General features: G+C 40.4%; 1 protein-coding gene across 3 annotated transcripts in view; it reads left to right on the plus strand.

Annotated features, from left to right (window-relative positions):
• The window catches only part of MCM9 (minichromosome maintenance 9 homologous recombination repair factor), a 124,609-nt gene that overhangs the window by 98,165 nt on the left and 5,781 nt on the right, over positions 1–20,663 (plus strand). For all 3 annotated transcript variants that reach the window (XM_017895943.1, XM_017895945.1, XM_017895944.1), the window contains exons 9-12: positions 10,827–11,029; positions 11,979–12,182; positions 13,240–13,322; positions 13,816–13,961. In XM_017895943.1, coding sequence (XP_017751432.1) covers positions 10,827–11,029; positions 11,979–12,182; positions 13,240–13,322; positions 13,816–13,961 — 636 coding nt within the window. The remainder of the gene's footprint in view (positions 1–10,826; positions 11,030–11,978; positions 12,183–13,239; positions 13,323–13,815; positions 13,962–20,663) is intronic.

A 20,663-nucleotide genomic window follows, 5' to 3' on the forward strand; every position in this document is an offset into this window, starting at 1 on the left:
ACAGGCTTGAGCCACTGCGCCCGGCCGGCTCTGTAGTAGTCTTTACAGTTTCTGCCAAGATCATAGCTGTCCCCAATTACATGATCTGTTTTCTTCCATTTAAGTTGTCCTTTTAAAGTTTTTTTTTATTTTTTAACTTTGCTTTTGACATACCACTTACAAAAAGGTACAAGAATAGTACATGTTGGCTTTTTTGGGGGTCAGCAGTTATGTGTACCCCTAGTTACAATTGTATATCTATCATCTGTTTGGTGGTGGGAACCAATGAAAACACTCTAAAAGTTCCATGTTAACTCGTGTTCATTTTTCATAACCCTCACCCTGGCTCACTCTACAATTAAGAGTAAGTGGAATGAGCCTCCACAGTAGTTCATCCAACTTTTTTGGCTAGCAGTTTTCAGAATCTTAAGTTCATTACCGCTAATTAGAGGCCAGTTAATCTTCCTGATGCAAAGTGTACAGTTAACTGCCAAAGGCAAAACTCTTGAGAAAATGTCTCTAGAGACTTATAGCATGCCGTGAAGTTAATTAATAGCAGATAAGAGGGTTAATTGTGCAAAGGGAACACTTTAATTATGAATTCTACCAAAATAAAGTACTCTGAATCTGTTAAGAAAAACCTTACGTACTTCTCCTCCTACAATAAGAATCCTTCACTGAGTCATCATCATCTAGATATTCTGGGGCCCTGCCTCTCTAACCACTTCAGGTTTTCCTTTGAGACATTTGGTACCTTGCCACATCATTTTCAGGAACTCTTGAATCTGTCTGCTTTTCCTTTCTTTCTCTTTTTCTCATGTCTCAAGTGACTAACGTTTGGCTGATTTGTGAAGGAGTTTTGATTAGAATTATAATCTCCCTTAAGAAGTAGTGCAAACCACTGGATCAGAATATCTGACTGGCCTCCAGGGCTACAGGAAATTTATCAGAGATTTTTTTTTTTTTTTTTTGAGACCCACTTTCACTTTTGTTGAGTGCAGTGGTGCAATCTCAGCTCACTGCAACCTCCGCCTCCTGGGTTCAAGTGATTCTCCTGCCTCAGCCTTCTGAGTAGCTGGGACTACAGGCATGCATCACCACACCTGGCTAATTTTGTATTTTCAGTAGAGACGGGGTTTCGCTGTGTTAGTCAGGCTGGTCTCCAATTCCCGACCTCAGGTGATCTGCCCCCCTCAGCCTCCCAAATTGCTGGGATTACAGGCGTGAGCCACCGTGCCTGGCTGGAGATTTTCTTTCTTAAATGTGTCACTTATATGCACTGCAGAGAGTTAGTTCTTTTTTTGAAAATAAGCACACGTAAGTGTTTCATTTAACTATGGTGATTTCACAAATTGCTCTTTTGAGGTCAAACTTTATGCAGTGTTTTCCTATGGGTGGCACATACCTTACCTACAAGGGCATATCATAATCCCTACTGTTCAGATGCTTAAGCAACTGGGAGAGGCCAGTGTGATTTCTACACTGCAAAAGCTTGTTACAGTCAGAATAGAAAAAATGGTAAAACACTTAGGATGTCTAGAGCCTACTAAATGTAACTTATGCCAGTAACCAAAATATAGGTCTTTTTGAAGCAATATATGCTTGTGAAGACCAATAATTTTGTTGTTCTTTATGTTAAATATGGAAACATTTTTAAAGTTGGGGAGTTTAATTACTTAAATTTTGTCCTGGCTGCTTAGTTAAATGGAAGTAAGACAAAACCAGGAAGCAAATGATGCAACATGAGTTTTTTTTTTTAAAAAAAAAAGGAGACTCAGGAGTGGTGGCTTACACTTGTAATCCCAACACTTTGGGATGCTGAGGCAAAGGATCACTTGAGGCTCGCAGTTCAAGACCAACCTGGGCTACATAATGAGACCCCATTTCTACAAAAAATTTTAAAAATAGCACAGCGTAGTGATGCACGCCTGTGGACCCAGATACTCAGGAGTCTGAGGCCGGAGGATCACTTGAGCCTAGGAGGTTGAGGCTACAGTGAGCTATGATTGGACCACCGCACTCCAGCGACAGAGTGAAACTCTGCCTCTTGGGGGGAGAAAGGGTGTCAGTATTAAAATTTGCTTTTTCTAAACTGTGCAAATTGGTGCCTGTGCCTAGTGAATGACAGCACAGTGCCACTTCACAGTGTGTAGTCATTTGAAATAACTTGATGTGATGATGAGCTTTAAGGCTGTGGGATGCTAAATAAATCATGATTTGGGAAAGGTAATGTTTCATTATTTTCAAGGTTCTTTTCAAACTTAAGCAGGATAGCATCTCATCAAAGAGAGGGTATTACTACATTTTTAAGTAATCAAGGACATCCTCAATATTTGTTGAAGACACATTTTAGGAAAAACAATTAACATTTCCATGATACATGTAATGTCTACTGAATTATACCAACTTGCCTAGGTAGGAAGTACAACCTGAAAATTAAAAATGGCAGGATAGGCCGGGCGCGGTGGCCCACGCCTGTAATCCCAGCACTTTGGGAGGCCGAGGTGGGCGTATCACAAGGTCAGGAGTTTGAGACCAGCCTAGCCAATATGGTGAAACCCCATCTCTACTAAAAATACAAAAGCACCTGGGCGTGGTAGCGTGTGCCTGTGGTCCCAAGCTACTCAGGAGGCTGAGGCAGGAGAATCGCTTGAACCCAGGAGGCAGAGGTTGCAGTGAGCCGAGATTGCACCACTGCACTCCAGTGTAGGCGACAGAGCAAGATTCCATGTCAAAAAAAAAAAAGGGGGGGGGTGGCAAGATAGCACTGAATGACTACTGGGTAAATAACAAAATTAAGGCAGTAACAAATAAGTTCTTTGAAACCAGTGAGAACAAAGATACAATGTACCAGAATCTCTAGAACACAGCTAAAGCAGTCTTCAGAGGGAAATTTATAGCACTAAATGCCCACACCAGAAAGTGGGGAAGATCTAAATTCAACACCCTAACATCACAATTGAAAAGAACTAGAGAAGCAGGAGCAAACAAATTCAGAAGCTAGCAGAAGACAAGAAATAACTAAGATCAGAGCAGAACTGAAGGAGATAGAGACATGAAAAACCCTTCAAAAAATCAATGAATCGAGGACCTCATTTTTGAAAAGATAACAAAATAGACTGCTAGCCAGACTAATGAAGAATAAAATGGAGAAGAATCAAATAGACACAATAAAAAATGATAAAGGGGATATCACCACTGATCCCACAGAAATACAAACTACCATCAGAGAATATTGTAAATACTTCTATGCAAATAAACTAGAAAATCTAGAAGAAATGGATAAATTCCTAGACTCATACACTCTCCCAAGACTATACCAGGAAGAAGTTGAATACCTGAGTAGGCCAATAACAAGTTTTGAGATTGAGGCAGTAATTAATAGCCTACCAACCAAAAAAAATCCAGTACCAGATAGATTCACAGCCAAATTCTACCAGAGGTACAAAGAGGAGCTGGTACCATTCTTTCTGAAGCTATTACAGTAGAAAAAGAGGGACTCCCCCCAACTCATTTTATGAGGCCAGCATCATCCTGATATCAAAACCTGGCAGAGACACAACAAGAAAAGAAAATTTCAGAGCAATATCTCTGACGAACATTGATGAGAAAATCCTCAATAAAATACTGGCAGACCGAATACGGAAACACTTCAAAAGCCTATCCACCATGATCAAGTCGACTTCATACCTGGGATGCGAGGCTGTTTCAACATACACAAATCAGTAAATGTAATCTATCACTTAAACAGAACCAATGACAAAAGCCATGTGATTATCCCAATAGATGTGGAAAAGGCCTTTGATAAAATTCAACACCCCTTCATGCTAAAAACTCTCAATAAACTAGGTATTGATGGAACATATCTCAAAATAATAAGAGCTATTTATGACAAACCCACAGCCAATATCATAGTGGGCGAAAGCTGGAAGCATTCCCCTTGAAAACTAGCACAAACAAGGATGCCCTCTCTCACCACTCCGATTCAACATAGTATTGGAAGTTCTGGCCAGAGCAATTAGGCTAGGGAAAGAAATAAAGGGTACAAATGGAAGAGAGAAAGTCAAATTGTTTCTGTTTGCAGATGACATGATTGTATATTTAGAAACCCCATCATCTCACCCGAAATCTCCTTAAGCTGATAAGCAACTGTAACAAAGTTTCAGGATACAAAATTAGTGTGCACCAATCACAAGCATTCCTGTACACCAATAACAGACAAACAGAGAGCCAAATCATGAGTGAACTCCCATTCACTATTGCTACAAAGAGAATAAAATACCTAGGAATACAACTTACAAGGTATGTGAAGCATTTCTTCAAGAACTACAAGCCACTGCTCAAGGAAATAAGAAAGGACAGAAACAAACGGAAAAACATTCCATGCTCATGGATGGGAAAGAATCAATATTGTGAAAATTTCCATACTGTCCAAAGTAGTTTATAGATTCAGTTCTATCCCCATCAAGCTACCATTGACTTTCAAGTCACAGAATTAGAAAAAACTACTTTAAATTTCATATGGAACCAAAAAAGAGCCCATATAGACAAGACAATCCTAAGCAAAAGAACAAAGCTGGAGGCATCATGCTACCTGACTTCAAATTATACTACAAGGCTACAGTAACCAAAACAGCATGGTACTGGTACCAAAAAAGATATGTAGACCAATGGAACAGAGCAGAGGCCTCAGAAATAATCCCACACATCTACAACCACCTGATCTTTGACAAACCTGACAAAAACAAGCAATGGGGAAATGACTCCTTTTGTAATAAATGACTGCTTTTGTAGTGTTGGGAAAACTGACTAGCCATATGCAGAAAACTGATACTGGACCTCTTCTTATGCCTTATACAAAACTTAAGATGGATTAAAGACTTAAACATAAGACCTAAAACCATAAAAACCCTAGAAGAAAACCTAGGTGATAACATTCAGGACGTAGGGATGGGCAAAGACTTCATGACTAAAACACCAAAAGCAATGGCAACAAAAGCCAAAATTGACAAATGGGATCGAATTAAACTAAAGAGCTTCTGCACAGCAAAAGAAACTATCAGAGTGAACAGGCAACCTCCAGCATGTGACAAAATTTTTGCAAAGTTCTAATATCCAGAATCTACAAAGAACTTAAATTTATAAGAAAAAAACAACCACATCAAAAAGTGGGTGAAGGATATGAACAGACACTTCTCAAATGAAGACATTTATATGGCCAGCAAATGTGAAAAAAAGCTCATCATCACTGGTCATTAGATAAATGCAAATCAAAACCATAATGAGGCACTATGTCACACCAGTTAGAACGGCGATCATTAAAAACTCAGGAAACAGATACTGGAGAGGATGTGGAGAAATAGGAACTGTTTTAGACTGTTGGTGGGAATGTAAATTAGTTCAGCCATTGTGGAAGACAATCTTTTCCTCAAGGATCTACAACCAGAAATACCATTTGACCCAGCAATCCCATTACTGGGTATATACCCAAAGGATTATAAATCATTTTACTATAAAGACACATGCACACATCTAAGTGTTCACAATAGCAAAGACTTGGAAGTAACCCAAATGCCCATCAATGATAGACTGGATAAACAAAATGTGGCACATATACACCATGGAATACTATGCAGCCATAAAAAGGATGAATGGGACATGGATGAAGCTGGAAACCGTCATTCTCAGCAAACTAACACAGGAACAGAAAACCAAACACTGCATGTTCTCACTTATAAGTGGGAGTTGAACAGTGAGAACACATGGACACAGGGAGGGGAACATCACACACTGGGGCCTGTCGATGGGTGGGGGCTAGGGGAGGGATAGCATTAGGAGAGATACCTAATGTAGATGATGGGTTGATAGGTTCAGCACACCACTGTGGNGCCATAAAAGGATGAATGGGACATGGATGAAGCTGGAAACCGTCATTCTCAGCAAACTAACACAGGAACAGAAAACCAAACACTGCATGTTCTCACTTATAAGTGGGAGTTGAACAGTGAGAACACATGGACACAGGGAGGGGAACATCACACACTGGGGCCTGTCGATGGGTGGGGGCTAGGGGAGGGATAGCATTAGGAGAGATACCTAATGTAGATGATGGGTTGATAGGTTCAGCACACCACTGTGGCACATGTATACCTATGTAACAAACCTGCACGTTCTGCACATATATCCCAGAACTTAAACTATAATAATAAAAAAAAAGTATGTCACGTTGTACAAGCAATCACCAGGACTCTTTCCATCTTGCAAACTGAAACTCTATACCCATTAAATAAACTCCCATTTCCTCCTCCTCCCAGCCCCTAGCAACCACCATTCTACTTTCTGTTTCTATAGATTTCACTACTCTAGATATTTCACACGTGAGTGGGAACATACAGTATTTATCTTTCGTAACTGGGTTATTTCACTTAGCATGATGTAGTTAAGGTTCTTCCATGTTGTAGTATGTGTTCGAATTTTCTTTCTTTTTAAGACTGAACAATTTTCCATTGTATGTATAGACCACATTTTCTTATCCGTTCCTTCATCCATGTACGCCTGGGTTTTCTCCGCCTCTCAGCTGTTGTGTATGTAGTGCTGCTAAGAACATAGGCATGGGCTTCATTACTTAACAGTGGCTACCTTGCGACCATCTAAAGCAGATTTCTTGCTCAATCTAAGTCACTTTATACAACTGAGAAAAATTACTGGGCCTTTGTTCAAGCTTTTTTCAATTTGCCTCTTACTGTCTGGGATCTAGAAGCAATTTTTTTTCCCTAACACTTCAAAACCTCAAATTTCTGAGATGTCTTTATTGCTTTCCTTTTCTCTTTGAAGATTGGTCAGTTTTTACCCGTGCTCATCGCGTGCCTGCAATGCTTTGCCAAAGAAGGAAGTTTTTCTTTTTCATGTCAGTCTGATGTGGATTGAGGGTGGTACACTGTGCTCCAACAATCATTCCAGGCCCAAGCTCCTTCTCTCATGTGGCTCTCTGACTCCAGGGCCTTATCCTCTTCTGTACTCCACTGGTAAAGAGAGAGAGAAAGATTGCACAGGAAGGCTTTTAGGGGCCAGACCTAAAAGTGGTTTATGTTCTTCTATCTTTACTTCATTGTCCAGACTTGATATCATAGCCCTACTTAACTGTAATGGGAATAGGAAATACAATCTTGCTCTATTCCCAGGAGGAAAACAAGGTTTGGTGAACATATAGTGCCCGGTGCCACAGGCTGGAGATAAATTTGGAAGTACCAGCATATAGGTGGTGATCAAAGCCATAAGTAAAGATGAGGATCATCCCAGAAAGGGAGTAATGGGAGACCCTCGGAAAAACAAAGGCACTTTCTTGAGGATCTTTACTGGTAAAAATAACTTGTGTAACTTAACTTTAGAATGTTAGGTTACACAAGCTATTAGTAGAACAGTTACTACTATGTTGTTAGGACGTTTAAGTGTGTGGATTAAATAAATGTAAAAATAGCTTTTTCAGCAACTGGAATGTTTTTACTTCTTGAAGTTTAATACAAAAGAAATATGTATCAGCATCCTTTTATGACACAGCCTGTGAATGTAAAATAATTCTGAATTTCTGAAATACTAAACTAAGTAAACATTTATTTTTGTTTATCATTTAAATTATGTACATTTATTAAGCATTTACTATGTACCAGGCAATGTGAGGATTATAACAATAAATCACAATCAAGGAAGACCAAATTTAGTAGTACAAAAACAGGCTGGTCACGGTGGCTCACACTTGTAATCCCAGCACTTTGGGAGAACAAGGCGGGAAGATTCTTGGGGCCAGGAGTTCAAGACCAGCCTGGGCAACAGAGCAAGATTCCATCTCCACAAAAAATTTTCTGAAAATCAGCTGGGCATGGTGATATACACCTGTAGTCCTAGCTACTTGGGAGGTAGAGACGGGAGGATCACTTGAGCCCAGGAGTTTGAGGTTGTAGTGAGCTGTAATTGCTCCACTGCCCTACAGCCTGGGGAACAGAGTGAGACCATGTCTCTTAGAGAAAATAAAATATAAAGTAAGGCAAATAAATTGATGTCCAAAATCCCAGGGAGAATCGGCAGTCTGGAAGTCAAATTGCATTGATTTTGGAGCCCGGCAGATTTAGGTTTGAATCTCAGCTCTGCTACTCTCAGTGTAACCTTGGGGAAGTTAATATTTCTGAACTTCTAGTTTCCTTATTTCTAAGTTTGTGATAATAGCACCTATGCTTCAGGTTGCTATGATTAGGGATGATCTGTGTAAACCTAATGCAGTGCTTGCTTGATATTAAAAATATAGTTATTTTTATTAATATTGTGGAAGAACGTAGAGTTCATATGGGATAGAAAGATGAGTTACCTTACACTCTATGAATTCATTCATTCAGTAGTTATTTAGTGAGCCACTACTACACACAGTGTACTTAGGATTAGACTGTATGTATGGATTTGTCTTTGTTTTCTAAAGCCCCATTTAGTTTTTTAAAAAATGTTTGTATCACAGGTCTGTACCCATCAGGTTTATATATGGTCTTCCCTGCTTTCAAATGCCCAGAGACCACCCTGTCCCTCCTGGCACTGTCTTCATCCTCCTCCTTTGCTATAGGGATCTGCCTGACTTATCTCTCATAATCTCCTCTTCCTCTGCCCACTCCCGTATTTTCCTTGCTCCTATTTCTACTGACTTCACCTCAGACAGCCTTTTTTCTTTGCATACAAATTTTTGTTAGTCCCCCTGTCCAACTTTTTTTTTTTTTTTTTTTTTGAGGTGGACTCTTGCTTTGTGAGTGCAGTGGCATAATCTCGGCTCACTGCAACCTCCACCTCCTAGGCTCAAGTGATTCTCCCGACTCAGCCTCCCAAGCAGCTGGAACCACAGGTGTGCACCACCAGGCCAGCTATTTTTTTGTATTTTTAGTAGGGATGGAGTTTCACCATGTTGCCAGGCTGATCTCAAACTCCTGAGCTCAGGCGATCCACAAGCATGATTCTTAAGCTTAAGTTTTTCTAGTGGAAAAATTAATTCTCCCAGTTACCTCAGGCATCATTGGCCACCTTCTTTCTCTCTTTGTTCATTTTTCTTCTCATATATTGGAAAACTTTCCAATTATATCCCCCATAGATTTCCAGGTGTCCCCACCGAAGTTTCTCCCTGCTGATACTAATGCTGATACTGACACCAGCACTCCTTGCACACTTACGATCTGGCAGGCACTCTGCGCCACCTCTTCTTTCCCCAGCAGTTCTGTTGTAAACTAATTGGAGGCAGGGATCAGATATATACCTTTTTGGGTTCTCAGTACAGCTTTTTGCACAAAGGAAATGGCCTATAAATATTGGTTGGTCAGAGAGAGGAAGAATGACCAATTCATTTGACCTCGCATTAAAATAATTTTATAAAATTATGTCATATGCAATTGTATTTTGTTTCATTGCCAGTGTTGTGGACATTTTTAAATAAGAAATGCAAATAGTCTCACTTCAGTGTGGGTTAAATGTGCTTTTGTCGGTTTCTTAGGAACCGCTTATTACATTGTTCTATGGCAACTTATATTCCAAGTTCTAAATAACTGTCTTTACAAAAGCCGTTTTGACACATAAATTATAAGATGTGGACCATCCAGAATTTTTCCTTGTCACTAATTTTTTTAAAAGGGAGTTTAGTTTTTGGTAAAAATGCCTTGTTTATCTTTCTCTTACTTATTTAATGAGTGTCTTCTTGTGCCACTTGCCACAAATAGAGATTCTCAAACATTTTCAGCCTCAGGGAATGAAGTAACTGCTAGCTAGAAATAGATCAGGGATTAACAAGTGTAACACATGTGGCTGATGTCATAGGGCTGTGACTTGGGAGGCAGACATCCCACAATAACTAAAAATGGGCATCAAGTGCAGAGCATACAAATTTACAGATTCCAATTTTTACATTTGTTATTGCCAGTGAATACGTCACATTATTTTGAGAACTAACCCATCATTAATTAGTTTAAAAACATTATCTAAGTTATGTCACATCCATCCCTATCCTGCCATGCTCCATTTAGGACTACCTTGCCCCTCTACTGGACCATGATACTAGAGCCCTACCCTGCCTCCTGTCCACAGTCCTACCCTGTCCAACCCACCCACCAACCCAGTCCTCATCAGACTTCCCTTCACAATGGCTCCTCATAACCTCAATGCCAAATCAATCCTTATATTTTCTGATTTCCTTTCCCTCCCTCTTTCTTTCTCTCTTTTTTGTTTCTTTCATGTTTAGAAAAATCAAAACAAAATGAGTGAATACACAGAAAGTTTTTGCTTCAACCAGTCACTATTCTCCAGAGTCATCCTCACTCTACCATCACCCCCTCTGCAAATGCATGTCTTTCTCCACCTGAAAATGTCCAGATGTCTTGAAAGGCTCAGTTCAAAAGCTGCTTCACAGTGCTTCTCTGTTCATCTTTTCTATCCACATAGATGAATACACATCATCCCTATTTCCCCTGGGAACTTTATTCTTTTAGAACTTAACCATATTCTGCCTTGTATTACATTATAGCTAGTAAATTGCAAGGCCCTTAAGAAGAGTTTGGTTTAATTTTGGATACTTCTTAGTAGGGGTCTGCTCATAGCAGGGGCATGAAAAGTGTTTATTGAACAGTTAACTTCTCTTTAACTATTTAAGAATAGTTTCAGTATACTTTGTTGGAAGTTGATGTTTGTGCTATCTCCTGTCATTCAACATTTTCTTTCATAGGAGTTCGTAGATTTTCAAGGTGCAAGAGCAGCCCCATTTTATTAACAGCTGTAATCTTGCATTTTATCTGAACCTCACAGTCAGTGCATTGTACTGTCTCTCTTGGCAGCCTCGTGTGCAAGCTGAACACAAGGACCACCATCCTGGCAGCAACGAACCCCAAAGGCCAGTACGACCCCCAGGAGTCCGTGTCTGTGAACATTGCTCTCGGCAGCCCACTCTTAAGTCGATTTGACCTGATCCTGATTTTGCTTGATACCAAGAATGAAGACTGGGATCGTATCATTTCCTCCTTTATCTTGGAAAATAAAGGTATGTGAAGACAGACAAAGCATTCAAAGTAACAAAGAGAGATTAGCTGTAACTAAAAGAAATTCCCTTTCAAGAAAATTAAATAAATACCCAAGGTAGGCTGTGTAGTACCAGGCAATAGAGAAAAGCTTAGACAGAAAGCAGTGAAAGGAGCCACCTACAGGGCCTCAGAATACTGAGTTGAAGGAAAAGGGCCTTTCTCTACCTGCCACTAATGAGAATAAAGTTGTTTGTAAATATGTCCCTTATGATGAAAGGGGGCAACCTTATGATACGGAATTACCACTCGCCTCTTGTACGTAAAGAAAACCAGAATGAATTATGAAACAAATGTCTAAATGTAGGGTTCTCTTTAAATTAGATTTTCTGAGGCCGGGCATGGTGGCTTACGCCTGTAATCCCAGCACTTTGGGAGGCTGAGACAGGTGGATCACATGAGGTCAGGAGTTCAAGACCAGCCTAGCCAACATGGTGAGACCCTGTCTCTACTAAAATACAAAACTTAGCTGGGCATGGTGGTACACACCTGTAATCCCAGCTACTGTGGAGGCTGAGGCAGGAGAATTGCTTGATCCCAGGAGGTAGAGGTTGCAGTGAACAGAGATCGCACCACTGTACTCCAGCCTGGGCGACAGAGCAAGACTTCATCTCAAAAAAAAAAAAAAAAAAAAGAATAGGTTTACTCGAATATTATTGATTACTGAGCAGAACAGAATTATTCTGAATAATTTTTAATAAAGGTAGGAAGCTTACCTTTATTAAGCTTAGATCATAAGACTTTTTTTCTAAAATTGTATGCTATGCAGACAAGTGTAGATTTCAATAACCACAAAACATGAAGGTTATCTTTTGATAAATAAGTACCAGAACTTTATAAAAATCCTTAAAATGATATGTTTGCCTGTTTGCCTGTCCTAAGAACTACTGACCCAACACCTGATATATACAGGTTACCCAAGCAAATCAGAGAAGCTCTGGAGCATGGAAAAGATGAAAACCTATTTCTGCCTCATAAGGAATCTGCAGCCCACACTGTCTGATGTGAGCAATCAAGTTCTTCTTCGGTACTACCAGATGCAAAGGCAGAGTGATTCCCGGAACGCTGCCCGGACCACCATTCGCCTGCTGGAAAGCTTGATACGATTAGCAGAAGGTCTATTTCATTCAACAAATGATGCTTGTATTGAATGCTGCTTCTGTGCAAGGCAAGGGGCTTGGCACCGTGGATTCAAAGATGAATGAGAATAACCCCCACTCTAAGGTGCTCATAGTCACTTAAAAACAAAGGCTTTGAGCCAGGAGATCTCTGCTCATCTGAGGACAGATGATGAGTATTGACTGGAATGTGGTGTCATTATGAAAGAGGCATCTTTGTGCTTCTCAGGACCTCCTAGAACTTAATATACCACTCACTTAGAAAGCCTTGTTTTTGATATTTTGTTTCTCAGTGGCAGCTCTGTTAGCATTTTGAGTGGGACAGTTTCTTGTTTGGAATTGTTTCCCATGTAGCATCACTGGTTCTTGCTCAGTAATTGCCAGTTGCAGTCCACCCCTGTCATTATAACAATCAACTTGACAATGCCATGGCCTGCCCCATTACATATATACATGTAGCTAACATGTATCTTAATTCTTTTCTTCTAACATTGGCTTTTACATTTTAGCTTTTGTTTAAATATAAAAAAAGAATTCACATGAACTGAACAATAAAATAAAATAATACAAGCTTAATAAAAAGTACTGTAAAACAAATGGACTTTCTTTTTTCAAGGATTTATAGCTAATATGAGGGCAAGAAATATTCAGAATTTAGAATTGCTTCTTTGGTAGCTTTGAAAAGCTCATAGATCATAAAGAGGAGTGCCAGATATGAAAAATGAGTTTTAATTTTGTGTAGTTTTATAAAAGACTAGAAAGTGGAGACTAAAGTTGCTGGATATTAAATCTATGTTTATATAGCCCCTTTGCTAGAGCCCAGAGTACTTTTTCACATAAATATACAGCATTGTGTGGGCTGCAGAGAAGGATTAGGCTCTTTATAGAAACAACCTTAAAGCTAGGTGAATGTTGACTTCTGTGCTTGTTCTAGTAAAATTATTTTGTTATTAATAGCTCATTCATAAAATACAAATGGCGTGGAGGGAGAGATTAGAGAATTACATTTCTCACCTCAGATATTCCTGAAAAACAACTGTGCTTTGTTTTCTTAGCTCATGCTCGCCTGATGTTTCGTGATACTGTGACTTTGGAAGATGCTATTACGGTGGTGTCAGTCATGGAGTCCTCAATGCAGGTAAGGATATTTTGTGTACCTAATTTTTATCCTAATTACAAACTTTCGTTTTTTTAAAAAAAAGGACACTTTATTAACATATCAAAAGTTATTAAAATGATCATATTCTAGACCTAGTGATTCCTGGAAATAGATCCAAAGGTAACCATTTAAACGAAGAGGAAACTGTGTCCTGGAGACGTCTGCTGCATGGGTGGTGTTGCTTTTGCCCATTGATGTAAAGTAGTGGGCCTCGATCCTTTTTTTTTCCTCAACACACCCAAGGGAGGTTCATAGCCCACCAGTGACAGTATAGCTTCCTAGAGTGATGATTGCCACCAAGAACTGGGGGAGTGAACTATAGAAAGTTGAAAAAGTCCCCCAGGTGATTTTCATACCCAACATAGGGGTGTAAAGGGCGGTCTTCGCCCCCGGGGATTGCTGGTCCCTAGAGTGTACTTACTGCTCTGCAGGCTGGCCTGGTGACTCTCCTGGTATTTTCTCATCCCTTCAGGGAGGTGCGCTGCTAGGAGGTGTGAATGCCCTCCACACTTCCTTTCCTGAAAACCCTGGAGAGCAGTATCAGAGACAGTGTGAACTTATTCTGGAAAAGCTAGAGCTGCAGAGCCTCTTGAGTGAAGAGCTTAGAAGACTTGAAAGGTGAGGAATGAAAACCCAGAAAGGCGTATAATGGAAAATCCTTGTTTGGCATTTAGTGAAACAAAGGAAGTGTGCATTAAGTGGAAAAATCTGTCTATCAGGTGTTGGGTCAGTAAGTTCTTAGGACGGGCAGATACTATCTGTAGGGGACTGTTTCAGTTATCTACTGCTGTATAATCAACTGCTCCAAAACTCAGTGACCGCAAACACCACCCCCACCAGCGTTTTAGTGTTCACTTTTCTGAGTATCAGACATTCAGGCAGGCTTGATGGGGATAGCTTGTCTTTGCTCCACATTGTGTTGGCTGAGATAACAACTCGGCAATGACAGAAACAACATTTCAAAACTTACCTTTCTAATGACTCATTAAAATGTGAATAATAGACAAGGAGGACACATGGGAAGAAACGCGTCACACGCCTTCGTGTGAATGTGGACTCGACCAAAAAACTTTTGCCCAAACTTTATACTCCCGAAATATGTGGACTTCCAAAAACCTAGGCTTTGAGTGTGAGCCTGAGAAACAAGAGTGAGGAATGGCAAGTTTATCCATTTTTTGGTGTCTTCATGATCAGTGTGAAGGGCTTAATAATTGACCTGCAGCTCTTACTGGTGTTGGTCTCAAAGCCGGGGTCTGGTGAATGAAGTACATGAGAAAGTGAAACAGCTGCCAAGAATTTGGGGACCACATTGAGATTGTTGACTACATTAAAACAAAACAAAACAAAACAAAACAAAACAAAAAACCTTGAGAATTTTTCCTTCTCACAGCAGCCTTCTCTTTCTACTTTTTGAAACTTCAGCACAGCCTTCCTGGGGAGGTGTGGGGATGGGCATTATCCTGCTAATAACCAGGTGCCAGACTGCAGTAAACTTGCACTTTGTATAAAATTCACCCCTCTTTCTTTTGGTCTCCTGGCTCATTTTATGATCCAGAGCATGGTGCCTAGACCAAAGTTATTCCTTTGGGTTGTTTATGGTTTGATGTAGCTGATTCTTTTCAAGCCACTCCTGGGCTTGGCTTTGCTTTTGGAGAGGCTGCTCATTTTGATGGATCTAAGCTACCAGAAACTGATGTGTGCTGCATTCAGAAAAGGAGAAAAAGTGAGGCTCAGAATCGTTGTTATGTGTTAGAAAGATGGCAATTAGACTTCCCAAATTTAAAATGACCCTCCTGGAGGAAAGAAAGGAAAGAAGAAAGAGTATTTGACAATCTAAAAGATAGGATTCTGCCTTAAAATGTTATTTTCTACTGGTATTTATTTATAATGTAGAGGCATGTTCTGATGTTGATCCTCCTGAACGCAACAAAACCAGGTACCGTGCAAACGAAAGTGAATTACCTCCAAGACACAATCTAATGCCAATCTTATCAAGTGAGAAAAAACCCAACCAGCATATGGGTTTTTACTGTTTTGGAAAGAGTTCTCTGTTCCTTAAGGAGATAATTATAATGAAACCATTTATAGTTTTATCATGCTTTACTTCCAGAAAATGCTTTATACTTTATACTGGTGACAGTCTGACTCGGCCATTCTATCCACCTCAAAACAGAATGCAGGTGGGGCACGGTGGCTCAGACCTGTAATCCCAGCACTTTTGAAGGCCAAGGTGGGCAGATCACTTGAGTTCAGGAGTTCAAGACCAGCCTGGCCAACATGGTGAAACGCTGTCTCTACTAAAAATACAAAAATTAGCTGGGCATGTTGGCGGGCGCCTCTGATTCCAGCTACTCAGGAAGCTGAGGCAGGAGAATTGCTTGAACCTGGGAGGCGGAGGATGCAGCGAGCTGAGATTGAGTGAAACTCCATCTCAAAAAAAAAAAAAAAGAGAGAGAGACTGAAATAATAGGGCTAACTTAGTCTACCCTAACTTATTCTCATCTTTTAGGAGATTTTATAGATTTTAACAATTATCAGTATCCCTGCCCTCAATTTGATGCTGAAAAGTATGCTAGGTAGTAGTAATTTTGAAAGCTATTTGCTTTTTTGTTTGGTTGTAACTCAAATTAGTAAAAACGAACATGGGTTTGCTTACTGATATTTGCAAACCTACTATGAATGAATGTAACCCAATATGTTTATAATAATTGTGGGGGCCTTTTTCTGATTATGAAGGTAATGCGTGTTTTTTATAAGTGGCAGTGAAATTAGAAAACAAAAAATCACATGTAATCTTATTTCCCAGAGATATGTACAATTAACATGTTAATGTATTTAAATATATTTAAATATAAGGTATTTCCTTATATTTTCTATGATTATACATGAATTTTAGAATAACTTACTCATCTGCTTTCTGGTATAATATCTTTCCAAAGTGAGCACATAGAAGAGGGATCATACTGTACTTTATAAGAAAAAAGCATTTCTAGGTTGTCAGGAAGGGCTTCTAAAGGACCTACTTGTAGGGAACTACAGTCCTTATTAGGAAGTCATCCTCCCTCATGACCAAATGGAAATTTGAAATGAAAATATGAGATCTGGCAAGATGGCCGAATAAGGACAGCTGCAGTCTGCAGCTCCCAGCGAGATCAGTGCAGAAGGTGGGTGATTTCTGCATTTCCAGCTGAGGTACCCAGTTCATCGCATTGGGACTACTGGTTAGGCAGGGGGTGCAGCCCACAGAGGGTGAGCAGAAACAGGGTGGGGCGTCACCTCACTCTGGACATACAAGGAGCCAGGAGACTTCCCTCCCCCAGCCAAGGGAAGCAGTGAGGTACTATGCTACCCAGCCTGGATACTATGCTTTTCCCATGGTTTTTGCAATCCACAGATCGGGAGATTCCCTCACAAGCCTATACCACCAGGGCTCCAGGTTTCAAGCACAAAACTGGGCGGCAGTTTGGGCAGACACTGAGCTAGCTTCAGGAGTTTTTTTCGTACCCTAGTGGCACCTGGAACCCCAGCAAGACAGAAGCATTCACTCCCCTAGAAAGGAGGCTGATGCCAGGGAGCCGAGTGGGCTCACTCAGGGTGTCCCACTCCCATGGAGCCCAGCAAGCTAAGAACCACTGGCTTGAAATTCTCGCTGCCAGCACAGCATTCTGAAGTCGACCTGGGATGATCGAGCTTGTAGGGGGAGGAGTGTCCCCCATTACTGAGGCTTGAGTAGGCGGTTTTCCTCTGACAGTGCCAAGGGGGCCAGGAGGTTTGGACTGGGTGTAATCTACCACAGCGCGGCAAAGTGGCTGTGGCCAGATTGCTTCTCTAGATTCCTCTTCACTGGGCAGGGCGTCTCTGAAAGAAAGGAGCCCCAGTCAGGGGCTTACAGATAAAACTCCCATCTCCTCGGGACAGAGCACCTGGGGAACCGGGCAACTGTGAGTGCTGCTTCAGCAGACTTAAACTTACCTGCCTGCCAGCTCTGAAGAGAGCAGCTGATCCTAACTAGGAGGATTCTCCCAGCACACTCTGCTAAGGGACAGACTGCCTTCTCAAGTTGGTCCCTGACCCCCATACCTCCTGACTGGGAAAGACCTCCCAACAGGGGTCAACAGACACCTCATATAGGAGAGCGCTGGCTGGCATCAGGCTGGTGCCCCTCTGGGATGAAACTTCCAGAGGAAGGAGCAGGCAACAATCTTTGCTGTTCTGCATCCTGCACTGGTGATACCCAGGCAAACAGGATTTGGAGTGGACTTCTAGCAAACTGTAGCAGACCTGCTGAAGAGGGACCTGTTAGAAGAAAAACTAACAAACAGAAAGCAAAAACATCAACATCAACAAAAGGACCCCACACAAAACCCCATCCAAAGGTCATCAGCTCAAAGATCAAAGATAGATAAATCCACAAAGATGAGGAAAACCTGTGCAAAAATGCTGAAAATTCCAAAAACCAGAATGCCTCTTCTCCAAATGATTGCAACTCCTCTCCAGCAAGGGCACAAAACTGGACAGAGAATGAGATTGACAAATTGACAGAAGTAAGCTTCAGAAGGTGGGTAATAAACAAACTCCTGCAAGCTGAAGGAGCATGTTCTAACCCAATGCAAGGATGCTAAGAACCTTGATAAAAAATTACAGGAACTGCTAACTAGAATAACCAGTTCAGAGAGAAGCATAAATGACCCGATGAAGCTGAAAAACACAGCACAAGAACTTCATGAAGCATACACATGTATCAGTACTCGAATCAATCAAGCAGGAGAAAAGATATCAGAGATTGGAGATCAACTTACAATACAGCATGAAGACAAGATTAGGAAAAGAAAACACAATAAGGCATGAAGACAAGATTAGGAAAAGAAAAAAGAATGAAAAGGAACAAATAAAGCCTCCAAGAAATATGGGACTGTGTGAAAAGATCATACCTACGATTGATGGGTATACATGAAAGTGATGGGGAGAATGGAACCAAGTTGGAAAACACATTTCAGGATATTTTCCAGTAGAACTTCCCCAACTTAGCAAGACAAGCCAACATTCAAATTCAGGAAATACAGAGAACACCACTAAGATACTCTTCAAGAAGGGCAACTCCAAGACATATACTCATCTGATTCACCAAGGTTGAAATGAAGGAAAAAATGTTAAGGGCAGCCAGAGAGAAAGGTCAGGTTACCTACAAAGGGAAGCCCATCAGACTAACAGCAGATCTCTCTGCAGAAGCCCTATAAGCCAGAAGAGAGTGGGGGCCAATATTCAACATTCTTAAAAGAATTTTCAACCCAGAATTGCACATCCAGCCAAATTAAGCTTCATAAGTGAAGGAGAAATAAAATCCTTTACAGACAAGCAAATGCTGAAATATTTTGTAACCACCAGGCCTGTTTTACAAGAGCTCCTGAAGGAAGCACTAAAAATGGAAAGGAAAAACCAATACTAGCCACTGCAAAAACATACCAAATTGTAAAGACCATCGATGCTATGAAGAAACTGCATCAACTAATGTGCAAATTGACCAGCTAGTGTCATGATAACAGGATCACATTCACACATAACAATATTAACCTTAAACATGAATGGGCTAAATGCCCCAATTAAAAGACACAGAGTGGCAAATTGGATAAAGAGTTAAGACCCATCAGTGTGCTGTATTCAGGAGACCCATCTTACATGCAAAGACACACATTGGCTCAAAATAAAGGGATGGAGAAATATTTACCAAGCAAATGGAAAGCAACAAAAAGCAGGGGTTGCAATCCTAGTCTCTGATAAAACAGACTTTAAACCAACAAAGATCAAAAAAGACAAAGAAGGGCACTGCATAATGACAAAGGGATCAATGCAACAAGAAGAGCTAACCATCCTAAATATATATGCACCCAATACAGAAGCACCCTGATTCATAAAACAAGTTCTTAGAGACCTACAAAGAAACTTAGACTCCCACACAATCATAGTGGGAGACTTTAACACCCCACTGTCAATATTATACAGATCAATGAGGCAGAAAATTAACAAGGATATTCAGGACTTGAACTCAGCTCTGGACCAAGTGGACCTAATAGACATCTACAGAACTCTCCACCCCAAATCAACAGAATGTACATTCTTCTCAGCACCACATAGGACTTATTCTAAAATCAACCACATAATTGGAAGTAAAACACTCCTCAGGAAATGCAAAAGAACAGAAATCATCACAAACACTCTCTCAGACCACAGTGCAATCAAATTAGAACTCAGGATTAAGAAACTTACTCAAAACTGCACAACTACATGGAAACTGAACAGCCTGCTCCTGAATGACTGCTGGGTAAATAACGAAATTAAGGCAGAAATAAATAAGTTATTTGAAACCAATGAAAACAAAGACACAACTTGCCAGAATCTCTGGGACACAGCTAAAGCAGTCTTCAGAGGGAAATGTATAGCACTAAAATGCCTGCAGGAGAAAGCGGGAAAGATCTAAAATCGACACCCTAACATCACAATTCAAAGAACTAGAGAAGCGAGGGCAAACAAATTCAAAAGCTGGCAGAAGACAAGAGATAACTAAGATCAGAGCAGAACTGAAGGAGATAGAGACACGAAAAACCCTTTAAAAAATCAATGAATCCAGGAGCTGGTGTTTTGAAAAGATTCACAAAATATATAGACTGCTAGCCAGACTAACAAAGAAGAAGAGAGAGAAGAATCAAATAGACACAATAAAAAATGATAAAGAGGATATCAGCACTGATCCCACAGAAATACAAACTACTATCAGAGAATGCTATAAACAACTCTATGCAAATAAGCTAGAAAATCTAGAAGAAATGGATAAATTTCTGGACACATACACCCTCCCAAGACTAAACCAGGAAGAAGTTGAATCCCTGAATAGACCAATAACAAGTTCTGAAAGTGAGGCAGTAATTAATAGTCTACCAACCAAAAAAAGCCCAGTACCGGATGGATTCACAGCCAGATTCTACCAGAGGTACAAAGAGGAGCTGGTACCATTCCTTCTGAAACTATTATAAACAATAGAAAAAGAGGGACTCCCTGCTAACTCATTTTATGAGGCCAGCATCATCCTGATTCCAAAACCTGGCAGAGACACAATAAAAAAAGAAATTTTCAGGCCAATATCCCTGATGAACATTGATGTGAAAATCCTCAACAAAATACTGGCAAACTGAATCCAGAAGCAAAAAGCTTATCCACCATGTTCAAGTCGACTTCATCCCTGGGATGCAAGACTGGTTCAACATACACAAATCAATAAACATAATCCATCACATAAACAGAACCAACGACAAAAACCACATGATT

The sequence above is a fragment of the Rhinopithecus bieti genome, unplaced genomic scaffold (genome assembly GCF_001698545.2).
Source record: "Rhinopithecus bieti isolate Rb0 unplaced genomic scaffold, ASM169854v2 scaffold_27321, whole genome shotgun sequence".
Classification (NCBI taxonomy): Eukaryota; Metazoa; Chordata; class Mammalia; order Primates; family Cercopithecidae; genus Rhinopithecus; species Rhinopithecus bieti.